The sequence below is a fragment of the Pieris napi genome, chromosome 10 (assembly GCF_905475465.1).
Source record: "Pieris napi chromosome 10, ilPieNapi1.2, whole genome shotgun sequence".
Classification (NCBI taxonomy): domain Eukaryota; kingdom Metazoa; phylum Arthropoda; class Insecta; order Lepidoptera; family Pieridae; genus Pieris; species Pieris napi.
Window position 1 is genome coordinate 9939875 of NC_062243.1, and position 14311 is coordinate 9954185.

A 14311-nucleotide genomic window follows, 5' to 3' on the forward strand; every position below is an offset into this window, starting at 1 on the left:
CATAATTTTTTATAAATTGTATGTGTATAATTGTATAAGGGAGCGTTCAAGTACTACGTAACGAATTTTGGGAGGGGAGGTCTTTTGTAAAACGTTACGATGCGGGGCTGGGATTGAATTAAGCCGTTATTGTTAATATTATTTTCGACTTTCCAGTACTTTACACCACATAATGGTAACTTTTAGGTATAAAGAGTCACTAGGTGGTCAAGAAACGTTTTACTATACTTGGGTACAGAAAAACGTTAAGGCGCGTTACATGGGGGGGGGTTAATAATCTCCAAAAATGCGTGACGTAATACTTAACCACTCCCTAATACATGGGAAAGGTAGCTGTTACATAATACACAAGTAACATTATTTTAAGATGTACATATTTTTATAAAGCTACAATAAAAACTAAGCTCGAGTAAATGAATGATTACGGTACATTTCAATGATAAGTGCTTCATCTGGATACTGAATCCTCTTTTCATAATTTAACACATATGCGAATCCATCAAAGTGACAAAAATCTTTTGAAATCTGATCTTCTAAATGATAAAGACGACTTGGTTGTGGCAGATTAATAAGATTCTCTGTAATGAAAAACAAGAACGAATTAATTTACGATTAGGCATTGCACTGTTATTTAATAAATTGAAACAATAATAATAAAATTTAATTTAACCTTGTGCCACATATCTCTCTGAGTGATCAGCTGCTGTTACACTGTAGAAAGGCTGTTTACGGCTAACATTATCATCTGAGATTTCCAAGCGATCCCCACTTAAATCCCAATCACGGATTATACAAGTGTATTGATATTTTTTATGATAGCAAATCATTCCTACAGCATAAAGGACATTTTTGTCGTGTTCCTTTGATTTTAACTAAAATAAGCAAAATTAATTATTTTAAAAGTTCTTGATGTGTAGGTTTACATTGATATGGTAGTGTTATAATATGATTCCTTACATTTCCTTCCCTTGGATTTACTGACTCTGAGATACACCCTGCATTTAATGATGTCAAAGATAAAATTATTTCCCGGTAGAAATTTTCCAACTGTAAAGAAGTTGGCATTATTTATTATATAAATTCATTCAGTTGTTATCGAACTTTCAAACAAACTTATATGTACGTATACAATATCTTTATAATAATATTAATTAATTATATTTTTTTAACTTTTAAACATTTTTAACTTACATATAGAATATTCAATGGTCTGTCTGGAGCACTTATTTCAGGAATCTCAATCAGATAAGCAAATACATTTTTATAAGGATTTTGATAACTGTCGCTTGCACCCAGAAAGTTTAATAAGTGTTGACAATTTTGTACATTCCTGAAAAAAAAGTCACATGACATTAATAATTATTCAATGTAATATTGTTATCATTCAATGATGACACAGAAGGCAAAAGATCACATGGCCATTCACCAACCAGATGGATCAATCAAGTGAAATACTGAATTGTCCCCAAACTTTACAATGTTATAAGAGAAGCTCTGAAAAGAAACTGGTGGAAACTGATTATCCACTCCTTGTTTTCTTGTTGACAACAACGCTTAAACATGAGCTAACGACGCAAGAGAGAGAGATAATATTGTTAAATAATGAACAATCCATGTAATTTTGTTGAGATTCTAGAGAATATGAAGGTATTATTAATATGCCTGCTTAGAAAAATCATTATTGGTCTTACAGAAGATAGTAGTTCCTAAGGTACCACAATGTATGAATACTTATGCTTACCAGTTTCGAATTGCTCCCATTGTACCTAAATAATTAGAATATATGTACTTCAAAAATGAGTGAGAGCAGTAGGAATAATTGGTGTGTTCATTGACTTGTGAAAATGGACAACGCCGTTTTGCTTTTAGCTCTCCAGTATCCAAGCTAATTGTATATAGTTTATTAGGACTTAAGTCATCTACCCATTCCAGAAACAGGTGATTTGGAAATGCAATCAACTTAATGTTTACCCCACATTTTCTTGCAACTGCATGATATATAGCGGCCATGGCAACAGCATGTCCACACTTTTTAGTCAACACCTGTAATAAAGGCGTTTTATATATTTGATCGACATGAATAAATTTATAAGCTCATAACTTTGTTTTGCAGTAAAAACAATTTAAGACACTTTAACAACCTTAACAATATTTAATGTATCCAGGTCAGCTGCTGATGTTATTGCAATACGCTTTTGGCCATATAAAACTTGTGACACAGCAGATAGTATTTCACGCTCTGTGATTTTTTTTTTCTCGACTTGAGGACTTTTTCTACAATGATGAATCACATCCTTAACATTCTCTACAACTTCATTTAACTGAAACAGAAATTTCCTTTTATTTAATACACATAAATTGGTTATATATCACAAATATAATTAAGCACCACTAACCACATCAGCAATCCTTTCATCAGAGTAATAATGGGCTGGATCAATCCATTGAACACAAAAATTAAGTACCAGTTCTGGGTAAATTGGTGGACCATTAAATGATTGTGCTTTATGTAGTCTAGCCCACTTAATACCAAGATATGTATGCATTAAATAGCGGAGCACAACTTTTGCATAGTGTTGTTCTGTTAAAGTATGCGGCCTAGGTAGAAAACATTGGTAAAAACTTACTTGGTAAATTAATTATAAAGATATTTATAAAATGTGTAAACATATAAATATTAGTAATATTGTATTTTTGCATAACTATTTTATACTTACTTTTCACATATATTTTGGTTAAGATTCTTGATTGCATTTTTTATTACTTGCTGCAAAACATGCACTGTATAATAATAGCTCAATTCATCTTTAGTGGCAATTGTAAAGAATTTTAGAGAGTCTTCCATTGTCAATTGATTCATTCTCCTGTAGAAAAAAAACCCCTCACTTAAATTTGCTTACTGCCTTAATAACATTGGAAAAGCAGATATTTCATATATACTATAGCTTTTTATATTATACTAACCAGTAAAATTTTGGTGATAAAGCAAGCAGTTCCGTTATAATGTTATTCTTCAAATCAATAAATTCCTTTAAATGATTGAACCAGTTGCCATTAGAATATTTTAAGATTGATTTTATAATTTGATGAGGCAACCTATAAATGATATGGCGCTATTAGAAAAGAGTCCACAAAATAGTTTATGTTGTAATAAAACAAAAAATTACGAACACTTCTAAGCACTTGGTTTTCCAAAGATGTTGGTTATTAAAAACCACATCAGAGAACCTTTTGCATGTTATTCCAAACGCAATAACATCATTGTATTTGATTTTATGCAACACCATAGCAATTAGCTCATCTGGTAAATCTGTAATTGACCATATCTTTTTGGAGTCTATATCCATTTCTGAAGAGAACACTAATAAGAATTCACTTAAAAAATCATATCAATTCACGCTTAAACAGTCGCCAAATGTTGAATTTATAGCGATAATTGGCGACAGTATAATCTTCACCAAAGTATTAGGACTTAGTTAATAAATAATATTATTATTTGTTCTGTTTTTTATTAATTATCCGTCAAGAGTATAATTTAATACGACTTCAATGACACAGACACACCCTCCTAAGTTCAGCTTCTGAAGTCTGAACTAAAATGACAGTTCACAGTATACAATCTGTAGTCTATGCTGTTCCCGTGAAATGTGACAATTCAAAAGTGTACTTGGTAACCGACCTATAGGTTATCGAAAGCTGGCGCGTTCACAGTACTCACACTAATGCAATTTCACTATACAGTATATTTAAAAATATTACTTTTTTGCCAAGCTATATATTTTAGTCTACTCTGGTTTTAGTAAGGTTGGGTGGGCTGTAAATAAATAAAAATGTGTCAAATACATATAAATATTATGTGCATACGAGGGTGGATCCAAAAGTTCTAAGCCCGACCAAGAACGTATAAGAGTAGTTTGTGTAAATAATTTTTCATTTTTCGACATAAGCTCCATCTAGATCAACACACTTCACTTTTACTTCACTAACTATTCTTTCAATACTCCTCTTAGAAACCCCAGTCGCATCTGATGTCAAATTAAATATAAAAATTTTTCATTAAACTGTTTTTATTAAGATGCTTAAAATAATTAAAAACATTGTGCACCGTTTCACGAGATTGCCCTGGTAATGTTTGAAAAAAGATCAAATGTATAAAATAATAATAATATAAAACAGTAAAGATCAACAGTAGCAAAAGAAAAACAATAACTGTCTCATGCTCATAAGCTTGAGCGAGCGCGAGAGAGACGGACAGTCTTTTCGTGATGTATTTGTGATTGTATTTCAGTTTGACATCACGTCTCGCGCTTATTCACAGACACTACACAAGCACAAAGTGTAAATGTGTTGAAGGCGCCAGCTTTAGATAACATACCTATACCCACTTGAATAAAGATATTTGAGTTGAGTTGAAAAATTGTTAGATCGTTGAGAATAATGAGATTTAGAATTTAACTCTGATACGCTGTTTGGTCACAAAAAAAATTATTCGTTCTTACTACAAACAACAACTTGAATGTAGTAAAAATACATTGGATTCCCATGACAATATTTACAAGAGACGTTGCCCTTTTGTACGAAAATAAAGGAAGTATCGTCATAGATACAAGACGCCGCACGGGGCATCCCCTGCCTTACCCTACTTACTTAGTATAACGGATTACCTAATACCTTTTGACCTCAGTCAAGTAACAATTTGTCACCCTCACAAAAAGTGGTTATGTACACTCGCGAGCAAACAAATCGACCAAGCGCTACCTCTGCATTCAAAGATTGTTTTAAATGAAAGTATAAAAATTTTTAATAAAAATGATATGTCATTTAAGCTTTAAAAAAAACATCAACGATTAAATAAAACGACTACCAACATGTTAATTTGCGCAATGAGGGCGTATGGGACAAATTACTCACTACGCTACCAGCCAGTTGCGCTACCCTCTACCCCTATAAAACCCATGTTACCCTTCAACCTTTATCAGTCGCTTATCAACAGTTGACCGATACACATCTCCGCAACCTGCATTCATTGTTTTCAAGAAACCATGGATACCACACCTCAAGAAGCCGCTCAAGTTTTTGCCTTATTGCAACAAGGACTCAGTCAGCGAGTAGTCGCTTCCCAGCTTCACTTGAGTCAATCTGCTGTATCCCGAGTATACAGACGATAGACAAAAGACTGGAGCACTCACTCGGAGACCAACAACCAGCCGCCACCGTTGTACTTCTGAACGAGACGACCGTTTCATTGTCTCAACCTCCCTGCGAAATCGGCACCTTACGGGTGTCGACGTGCAGGGTGAGCTGAGACGTGTTCGAGGTATAGCTGTCAGCGAGTGGATACCAAGAAGACGTCTGAAGGAAGCCAACCTGACTCCAAAAAGGCCTGCAACGGGCCCCAAATTGACTACAGGCCACCGGCAAGCTCGGCTACAGTCTGCTCGAGAGCATCTTAACTGGAGCATTGGGCAATGACGGTCCATCCTGTTGACTGACGAGTGCAGGATGTGTCTGCATGGCAGTGACAGGAGAGGCCGGGTCTACAGGTGTCCGGGAGAGCGATTTTACTAATGCTGATTCGCAGAAATCCTTGCCTATGGTGGCGGTTCTTGCATGATGTGGGCTGGTATCTCGTTGAAGGGTAAAACCCAGCTCGTTTTCGTGCCTGTAGTAGGCCGAAGAGCAGGACTGACCGCTGATGGGTACATCACAAATATTCTCCTAGAACATGTTGTGCCCTACGCAGGATTTGTTGACGAAGACTTCATCCTAATGCATGACAATGCTCGATGCCACACAGCGCGCGTTACTCAGCAGTTTCTTCGAGAAGTCGATTTGCGCACAATGGACTGGCCTGCAATCAGTCCAGACATAAATCCCGTCGAGCATTTATGGGATGAGCTCAAACAAAGGGTTCGAGCAAGGAATCCAGCCCATCCGAGCCTTGAAGGATTGAAAGCAGCTTTGTTAGAGGAGTGTGAAGGTATTCCTCAAGACACCGTCACAAAATGAATTAGTTCGATGAAGAACCGAATAATGGGCTGTAATTAGGGCTAGGGGGGCAATACCAGCGCAGTCAGTTAGTCCAAGTAGTGGGAGTGTCATGCTGCGTAAGCAGCCGAATGAGCCGACACGACCGGGGTAATACCACTCTCCCATTGAAAAAAAAGCGTGAAGTGGCCCACGCAGGACGTGTGTCGCGTTTCGTTTTATATTGTGGGATTCCCGGAAGCTCATTTCCTTCCTCTCCGAATCATCATGGCAGCGTTATTAAATAGAACTTTTTTACCCCAGGAGGGTACCTGCACTTCTAGTACAGGAGAATCCGTCCCTGGGTGTACTCACTCAGGCTGTCCCGCGTATTCTGGGGGGGACAAAATACCGCTCAACTGCAGAGGCAAATCTAGAAATAAACTCACGGTAACACAATTTAACACAGACTTTACTAACATTAGGGGGCTTCAATCTAATTTAAATCCCGTCCACTTTCACCTCGAGACGGCTAAGCCGGCCTTATTGTTTCTAACGGAGACCAAGATAGTTCCCTCGTCTGTTGAACATTTGCACTATCCAGGCTATTGTCTTGAGCATAATTTTAGGCCACAAGCCGGTGTATGCGTTTACATTCGTGAGGATATAAATTTCCGTCGCCTCTTACATTTGGAAGAATCGGATCTTTCTACCTTGTGGGTACGCGTAGAATGTGCTGACCATCCCCGCATATACTGCTGCCTTTACAGGTCACACAGCGGCAACACCGAGGTCGATCGACTTATAGAACATGTCCAAACTGCACTCGATTCCCTTCTGTCTCTATCGCCTGCTGAAGTCGTTATACTGGGTGATTTCAATGCCCATCATTCTGAGTGGTTAAATTCTCGTACGACCGACTATTCGGGAAGAGGCTTCCATGATTTCGCTCTTGCATATGCTTTAACTCAACTGGTCACAACGCCTACGCGAATACCAGACCGAGCTGACCATCAGCCTTCGTTATTAGATCTTATGCTGACTTCTCACCCAGACTTCTATGAGGTTACTGTGGATGCCCCACTTGGGTCCTCCGACCACTGCTTGGTGCGAACCGTTGTGCCAATTAGGCGTCGAACCCGCCCGCAGTTTTCGGAATGCCGTCGTGTCTGGCATTACAAATCGGCCAATTGGGATGACATGCGTCATTTCTTTGCAGCATACCCATGGTTGCAAGTCTGCTTCAAGGGTAGTGATCCTGACGCCAGCGCTGAATCTGTCGCCGATGTGGTGCTACAAGCAATGGAACTCTATATCCCTTACTCTATGGTCCCCATTCGTGGTAAATCTCGGCCATGGTTTGGCCACTCTTGCAAAGAGGCTTCCCGTCTTAAGCTAGAGTACTATAAAATCTGGGCTCACGCAATGGCCATAAAGGATCCCGATGTAGCTCTCCATAAAAAGAAATTTAACGCAGCTACCCGAACCCTTAAACGAGAAATTTTTAAAGCAAAATCGGAACATATTGGCAGAATTGGTGAAAAGCTCGCGAAATTGCCCTCTGGAACTCGAGCCTTTTGGTCATTGGCGAAGGCAACTCAGGGAAACTTTTGTCAGCCCTCTTTACCATCCTTGCGAAAGGAGGATGACTCGATGGCTCACTCGGCGAAAGAGAAAGCAGAGCTCCTTTGCTCTCTCTTTGCTTCTAACTCCACGCTCAATGACTCAGGGACCTTACCGCCCACTATTCCGCATTGCGGGGTTTCTATGCCTGAAGTTCGATTCGAACAGATTGGTGTGCGGAGGGCCTTAATCTCCCTTGATACCCACAAGTCAAGTGGTCCTGACGGCCTTCCCTCGATCGTTCTTAAGACCTGTGCTTCTGAGCTGACTCCGGTGCTTACACGGCTCTTTCGACTCTCGTACTCCTCGGGCGTAGTTCCAAGCTCATGGAAGACTGCGCATGTTCATCCCATTCCCAAAAAAGGTGACCGCTCTGAACCATCCAGCTACAGACCTATCGCAATCACTTCTTTATTTTCAAAGGTAATGGAGTCTATCATCAATAGGCAGCTCTTGCGATATCTGGAGGAGCACCAGCTAATTAGTGATCGTCAGTATGGCTTTCGCCGTGGCCGCTCGGCTGGTGATCTTCTTGCCTATCTAACTCATAGATGGGCCGAAGTTGTGGAAAGTAAGGGAGAGGCATTGGCCGCTAGCTTGGATATAGCTAAGGCCTTTGATAGGGTTTGGCATAGGGCGCTTCTTTCGAAACTACCGTCATACGGTTTGCCCGATGGCTTATGCCGATGGCTGGCAAATTTTCTTGTAGGACGTAGCATTAAAGTCCTAGTTGACGGAGCGTGTTCCAATCCTAGACCCATCAATGCAGGCGTTCCGCAAGGTTGTGTCCTTTCGCCGACCCTGTTCGTTCTGCATATCAATGACCTGTTGAATATCGACAACATCCATTGCTATGCAGACGACAGCACCATCGACACATTATATTCCGGCCATCCGAACATGTCTCGATCTGAAGTCGATGAGAGTCGCAACATACTTGTTCTCGAAATTGAGTCGATTCTGGAGAAGGTTTCTGTGTGGGGTAGTAACAACCTTGGTAAGTTTAATCCTACAAAGACTCAGGTTTGTTCGTTTTCTGCCAAGAAAGATCCTTTTGTCGTATCTCCCCAATTTGAAGGCGCTCTCCTTAGTTCGTCACACAGCCTCAGTATCCTTGGGGTTGGCATTTCGAAAGAAGTCCAATTTCGCAGTCATCTGGAAGAAAAAGCCAAACTGGCTTCCAAAAAGCTGGGTGTTTTGGGTAGGGCTAAGCAGTATTTCACTGAGGTGCAACGTATGCAGCTCTACAAAGCTCAAGTACGACCTCATATGGAATACTGCTCGCATCTCTGGGCCGGTGCTCCCAAATACCAGCTTCTTCCTTTTGACCAAATTCAGCGAAGGGCTTGTCGAATTGTCAATCTCCAATGTCTTACTGATCGGCTTGATTCTCTATCGCTACGCAGAGACATTGCGTCTCTTTGCGTTTTTTACAAAATTTATTACGGAGAGTGTTCTGAAGAATTGTTTGGGTTGATCCCTCCTGCCTCTTTTCAACACCGTACGAGCCGAACGACCTCTAAATTTCACCAGCATCATCTTGATGGTTGGAGGTCTTCCACGGTCCGCTTCACTAGGCATTTTCTTTTGCGAACTAGCGAACTGTGGAATCGGCTCCCGGGGGGGGTCTTCCCTCAGAGATACGACCTCCAAATTTTTAAAAAACGAGCCTACTCCTCCCTCAAAGGCCGGCAACGCACCCACTAAAATGGGTGTCTATGGGCTGCGTGGACTACCCTTTTTGGTCGTCCCGCAAGCTCGTTTGCCCCCCTATTATATAAAAAAAAAAAAAAAAAAAAAAAAAAAAAAAAATACCAATATGTAAACTAATAAATGTTATACTCTTTAAGAAAAAGAAACGTGTTTTATTTGTCAATTCTGAACACAACTCCTTTACCAAAAATCCCATTTTTCCCCCATTTAAGTTCAGACACGAATAATAAGAAAAAGGATTCATGGATTTTAATAATGATGACATCTCATTAAAATGTTGTATACTTTCACTTAAAACAATATTTGAATACAGAGGTAGCGCTTGAGTCGATTTGTTTGCTCGCGAGTGTATTACTTCATGCGCATGCGCAATCTTAAGTTACTTACAACCTTAAAACCTTAATCTTTTATTTGCTCCAAAAGTGCATTTGATTCTAAAGACGACTTTAATTTATTTAACAAGAACTCGTTCATCTTAAAATAATAATTTCCATACAATTTATAAAATCTTTTGTGTATATATAAACGGAAAAAAATATTCAGGATCAAAGTCATCAACTGTAATGATCTGATCATGGTTTATTAGAATTTTCTCAGATTCTCTTTTATTTGACTAATCAGGGACAGCCTTCGGACAGTAGGTAAACAATTTGTCAATTTTAAGATTGTAATTTGACGGTTTCACTTCGATAGATTACAATCTACCGAATAATAATACGTTAAATTGTAAGCAGTAGGTTGAGGTTCACAATCCTTCGACAGTTCACAATTTCGCGAGATAGATTACAATCTTACGATATTTACAATTTTACGGTGACATATATAACATTGCCTACATTGTGAACAAAAAAAATGTACGCATGTTTCCAGGCAAGGCAAGTCAAGGCCTGATAAAGATTGGCATTTAACCTTTTAGTCCCCCAACTGTAGTAGCTGGGAGTAGAAAACGTTTGAATGAATGTGTTACAAGGACCATCCCTTTCTTGGGGAGAAAATAATTATTTTCCCATATTCATAGTGTATGTAACATCAAAGCCTGCAGCCCTCCAACTCAGGTAATGTGGGCCCTAACCCCCTACAACACCATCTCGCACCGCATGACAGCTAGTTTATACCTAAGTTTGCAAAAAAATATATACCTAAAAATATTTTACTAAGGAAGGTTCACTTAGTTTATTGGTTTCTTTGATTGCTCTAACACAGGTTCAGCACATATGGTAGATAAGCCGAAAGATTCCAGACGCGCGGTTAATTTACCTTATTGAAGAATTTAAAATTTACGTAAAGACAAGTTTAATATTTTTTTTTATGATTTCACATCTTTGGACCATTTATTAAAGAAATTTAAAAGGTCTTTAATATTTTATTTGAAAACAAATACATTTTTTTTAGAAAATATTTATTTAAACGGATTATTTTGATACAGAAAATAAGTCACGAGTGACCCCTATAATTTTTTACATTCAACACGCGATCGTGGCCTTTAGTAGGTATAAGCTATTACTCCAATTATGATGTCAAACCCCGATAAGAGAAATTGTATAAAACTCTATTAAAACTAGATAATAATTATAGTGGAAAAAGTTATAGTGCTCACGCCCAACCTGCGAACACAAAACCGATATATAACACGCGTTACGGGCAGTAGGACTTATTCTTCGCGAAGGGTTCTAATACATATCTAAAACAAATTCTATTCAATATTTAGATTTTTACTATTATACAATATGTAATAATCGGTTCTCTTAAATAAAATACTCTTAAATATTTATGCATACTCTTCGGTCATCATATCATAGCTGAAAAGCGTGATTATTGAATGCAAATAATAAATTCTTGCATTATATGTCTATTGTTCACAGTGCTAGAGTATTAATATTTAACATTGAATATTTTGGTAGTTAGAGAGGAAAATAGAAACTTTGTGTCTGCAATCTCTCTGATGCTTCTATAGCGATATAAAGAAAATATTATCAAAAATGGCACTTGTGTATAGCTGTTGCTTCTGGTTTTCTCTACGATTGGGAGGCTTATTGATTTCCTTTTTATCAATTGTAAGTAATAATTGTGTGTGTCTTCAATCAACTTTTATTTAAATTGGTGTAGATCTTAATGTTTGTTTTTCTTAATATTTCCAGTTGCAAGCTGTTTTATTTTTGATAATATTTAGCCTCTTCTCCGTACAAGATTATGAACTGAAATGTGATAAATTAAAAGTATTGGACGATATCAATCTTATTTATATGAAATCTTTTATTACAGGCATTATAGAAGGCAAGTTTACTTACTATTATTTACCTCAAAAAGTAAATCGTAAAAATAATTCTTTTGATAAATATTTTTTTTTAGAATCTAATTATGACACTTACATTAAAACGATACTCTGTTTGTACATTATGGCATGTGTTATATATATCTATGGAGCATTTAAGGTAAGTGGTAAATAACCGATTTTAAAATCTGTTAACTGAGATGAAAAAATAATACCGATACAATTTCAAAAATTCATTTATTTCGGAATTTCTTTTATTCTTAAAGGCCGGCAACGCACTCGCAAGCTCTCTGGCATTGAGAGTGTTCAAGGGCGGCGGTATTCCTTAATATCAGGTAAGCTTCTTGCGCGTTTGTCCCGTTCTATAAAAAATAAAAACGACGGGTGTGCCGGCAAAAGTGAAAACTTGAATATTAACGTTGTGCATTTTTGATATTTTGGAATGGTTAGGGAATAATTTTGCACGAATTGCTTTAATTATCAGTATAAAAGTATTATCATTTATGTGGTAGAATACAATATTTATTTATTGTACACAAACATGACAATTTATATTACATTAAATACGCCGCACCAGCTGTCTACTCTCCATCCGTCTCACGAATTTTGATCAGGTCACGTGTCCTGACGCGAGTTTAAAACAAGAAATTTGTGGACAAGCATAATACACATCAACCTAATAGCCTCCTTTGAAAAAAAGGGCATAGTATTGCAAGATTCTACACAGTTACAATAAAAACGCAGAATTTTGTTTACAGCTTGTAAATATCCTCATGTTTCCGTATATTTTTTTGGAGTTACTGCGCCTAATAGGATTATCATTTTTTGGAATAACAGGATTGCTAGTACTCAAGAAAAATACCATGGATATTGGTCTTCTTATTGGGATAAGTTTGGTAGTAGGGTTCACACTGTGTAAGTACCTCAACCTACTCATTTGTTACTCCCTTACCTACCTATCTCTTGCCCCCCTGAATAGCGAATAATGATTATAATTTGATAGCGGTTTAAGTAATTCAATTCCAGATCTGCTTCGATATATTATAACAATATCTACTTCTATTAAAGGTAGGCCTTTCGCTATTGATAATAAAAAAAAACGTTACGTACTTAATTAACTTTGCATTACATGTACTTTCTCATAGTTTCTTGTTTAAATATTGTTGTAGTGTAGTATTATATTTTCAAGTGCCTATCATTAGCATTGTTTTTTTATAGTGGGAATGTTCTACCTGTGGATATGTGCGATGAATTTGCCGATTGTTATAAACGAGATAAAAGCTAATGAACAAGCGGCGTTACTTGGTACATTTAAAAATAAAGTGGGAAAACACACTGTTCGTAATAATTTGCTTTTTAGCGAGTATCGTAATCTTGGTGCTAGCCAAATATTTATGCAAACGACACGACAAAATAGATTTTCGACGTCTGATGAACCACCAAGATATTATTATTAAATAGTTGATTTAATAATTACTTTATACTAATTGTTATTAGGTTTAAAGACATTTATTCTCATAACAGACAATAGTCACTTACATAAGAACTTGTATACTAAAGATACAATTTATCACGTCGTCGGTCATTGAAGAGCTTCAAGGATGAATTAGCGAAGTAGAACTTGGGAGGCCTTTCATTTACGTAGATAACTGGGATCACTCAAGAGATGGTATTTTAGTCTTAATTTAAATATTGCCAGGCTGTCGGCACTTTTTATATTTTGTGGAAGTATATTATGCCGCAGCACTCCCCCAACGCTCAATGTTTTTTTAATTAGATTGTGAGGGCGTTGTGAACTGCGCTTCTATATTTGATTTATTTTAGTAAAATTTATTAATAAAGAATTATTAGGATTATGTCGTTATTGTTCATTTAACAAAATTACTTATTATTAATTTTTTTCTTGCTATTTAATATTCTATAATTAGTTTTCAGTCTTGGAATGAGAGTATGATTAGTAGTAATCATACATTTTTGACGTACGGGAGTTAGGCTTAGCGCTTAGTCTCATTTCTAAATCCACCCTTGCAGTCGTTATTATATAATATAACTGATAGCTACTGATAAAAGACTAAGTTGAGTTATTACTTGATAAAAGTATGAGGACATGGGCTTGAGTCAAAATCATTTTACGATAGACGTAACCCAGAATGACATTAACTCCCGCTTTAGCACGTGAACATTTTCATACAAATCGTAGTTTGGCGTTACTGGGTCACGACTAAGCTGTGGCTATCTTGTGCGTTTTCCAATTACAGAGCATAATGCGACTCAGTGCCGCATAATGCTGAAGCTTAATTGGAACGTGTTACGTGAATTAGTTTTCAAATGTATCAGCAGAGTGCGCTAAGTCAGTGTTGAAAAAAAAATGTTCTGAATAGAGTTAGCAACCTCATTAATGTATAAATAATGTGGTTAACAAAAATAATTGGTTGAAAACTTTTTACGCTTATTTTAAATATCAAATTATTTCATTATCATTATTTTACTGAAATAAGAGAAAACCTTTAAAGAATATAAGGTTTTAACAAGTTAAATTAACAGTAAAATATATAGTTTCATGTAAGATGTTTACATCATTTACGTTTTGTGCGAAGCGTTGCTGCAGTTGGAACATTCAACGTTGAGCATTATGCCGCATAATGCGCTCTAGTGCTGTAATTGGAAAACGCACCTTGATTCCTTTAACACAAATTGAATAATATATATCATCAATTATATTGTAGCATATAGACA

The 14311-nt window shown here is 37.0% G+C and overlaps 2 protein-coding genes across 3 annotated transcripts; one reads left to right on the plus strand and one right to left on the minus strand.

Moving 5' to 3' along the window:
• Nucleotides 1-185: 185 nt before the first annotated feature.
• LOC125053235 (F-box only protein 21-like) lies at nucleotides 186-3593 on the minus strand. Of its 2 annotated transcripts, none has more exons than XM_047654484.1 (10): nucleotides 3172-3593; nucleotides 2965-3096; nucleotides 2718-2864; nucleotides 2397-2598; nucleotides 2142-2321; nucleotides 1742-2043; nucleotides 1192-1330; nucleotides 958-1047; nucleotides 671-872; nucleotides 186-578 (listed from the first exon to the last, which is right to left on the minus strand). In XM_047654484.1, exons 1-10 carry the CDS (start codon nucleotides 3345-3347, stop codon nucleotides 400-402), a joined length of 1749 nt encoding a protein of 582 aa, XP_047510440.1. In that variant the 5' UTR covers nucleotides 3348-3593; the 3' UTR covers nucleotides 186-399. The 2 variants fall into 2 exon arrangements, with proteins under 2 accessions (XP_047510440.1, XP_047510439.1); XM_047654483.1 differs by having other exon boundaries at nucleotides 2718-2885.
• A 7042-nt stretch (nucleotides 3594-10635) lies between these two features.
• LOC125053108 lies at nucleotides 10636-13809 on the plus strand. Its single transcript, XM_047654321.1, has 4 exons — nucleotides 10636-11357; nucleotides 11442-11735; nucleotides 12334-12490; nucleotides 12794-13809. Exons 1-4 carry the CDS (start codon nucleotides 11283-11285, stop codon nucleotides 13030-13032), a joined length of 765 nt encoding a protein of 254 aa, XP_047510277.1. The 5' UTR covers nucleotides 10636-11282; the 3' UTR covers nucleotides 13033-13809.
• The last annotated feature ends 502 nt before the right edge of the window (nucleotides 13810-14311 follow it).

What these genes read in the sequence shown, in the direction of transcription:
- LOC125053235 (XM_047654483.1), bottom strand. Translation starts at nt 3,347, where the DNA reads ATGGATATAGACTCCAAAAAGATATGGTCAATTACAGATTTACCAGAT. An exon ending in ATACATTAAATATTGTTAAG is followed by an intron (nt 2,044 to 2,141) that starts GTTGTTAAAGTG and finishes CCTTTATTACAG; the next exon opens with GTGTTGACTAAAAAGTGTGG. An exon ending in AGAGAGATATGTGGCACAAG is followed by an intron (nt 579 to 670) that starts GTTAAATTAAAT and finishes TTTTCATTACAG; the next exon opens with AGAATCTTATTAATCTGCCA.
- LOC125053108 (XM_047654321.1), top strand. Translation starts at nt 11,283, where the DNA reads ATGGCACTTGTGTATAGCTGTTGCTTCTGGTTTTCTCTACGATTGGGA. An exon ending in ATATCTATGGAGCATTTAAG is followed by an intron (nt 11,736 to 12,333) that starts GTAAGTGGTAAA and finishes TTTTGTTTACAG; the next exon opens with CTTGTAAATATCCTCATGTT. An exon ending in GGTAGTAGGGTTCACACTGT is followed by an intron (nt 12,491 to 12,793) that starts GTAAGTACCTCA and finishes GTTTTTTTATAG; the next exon opens with TGGGAATGTTCTACCTGTGG.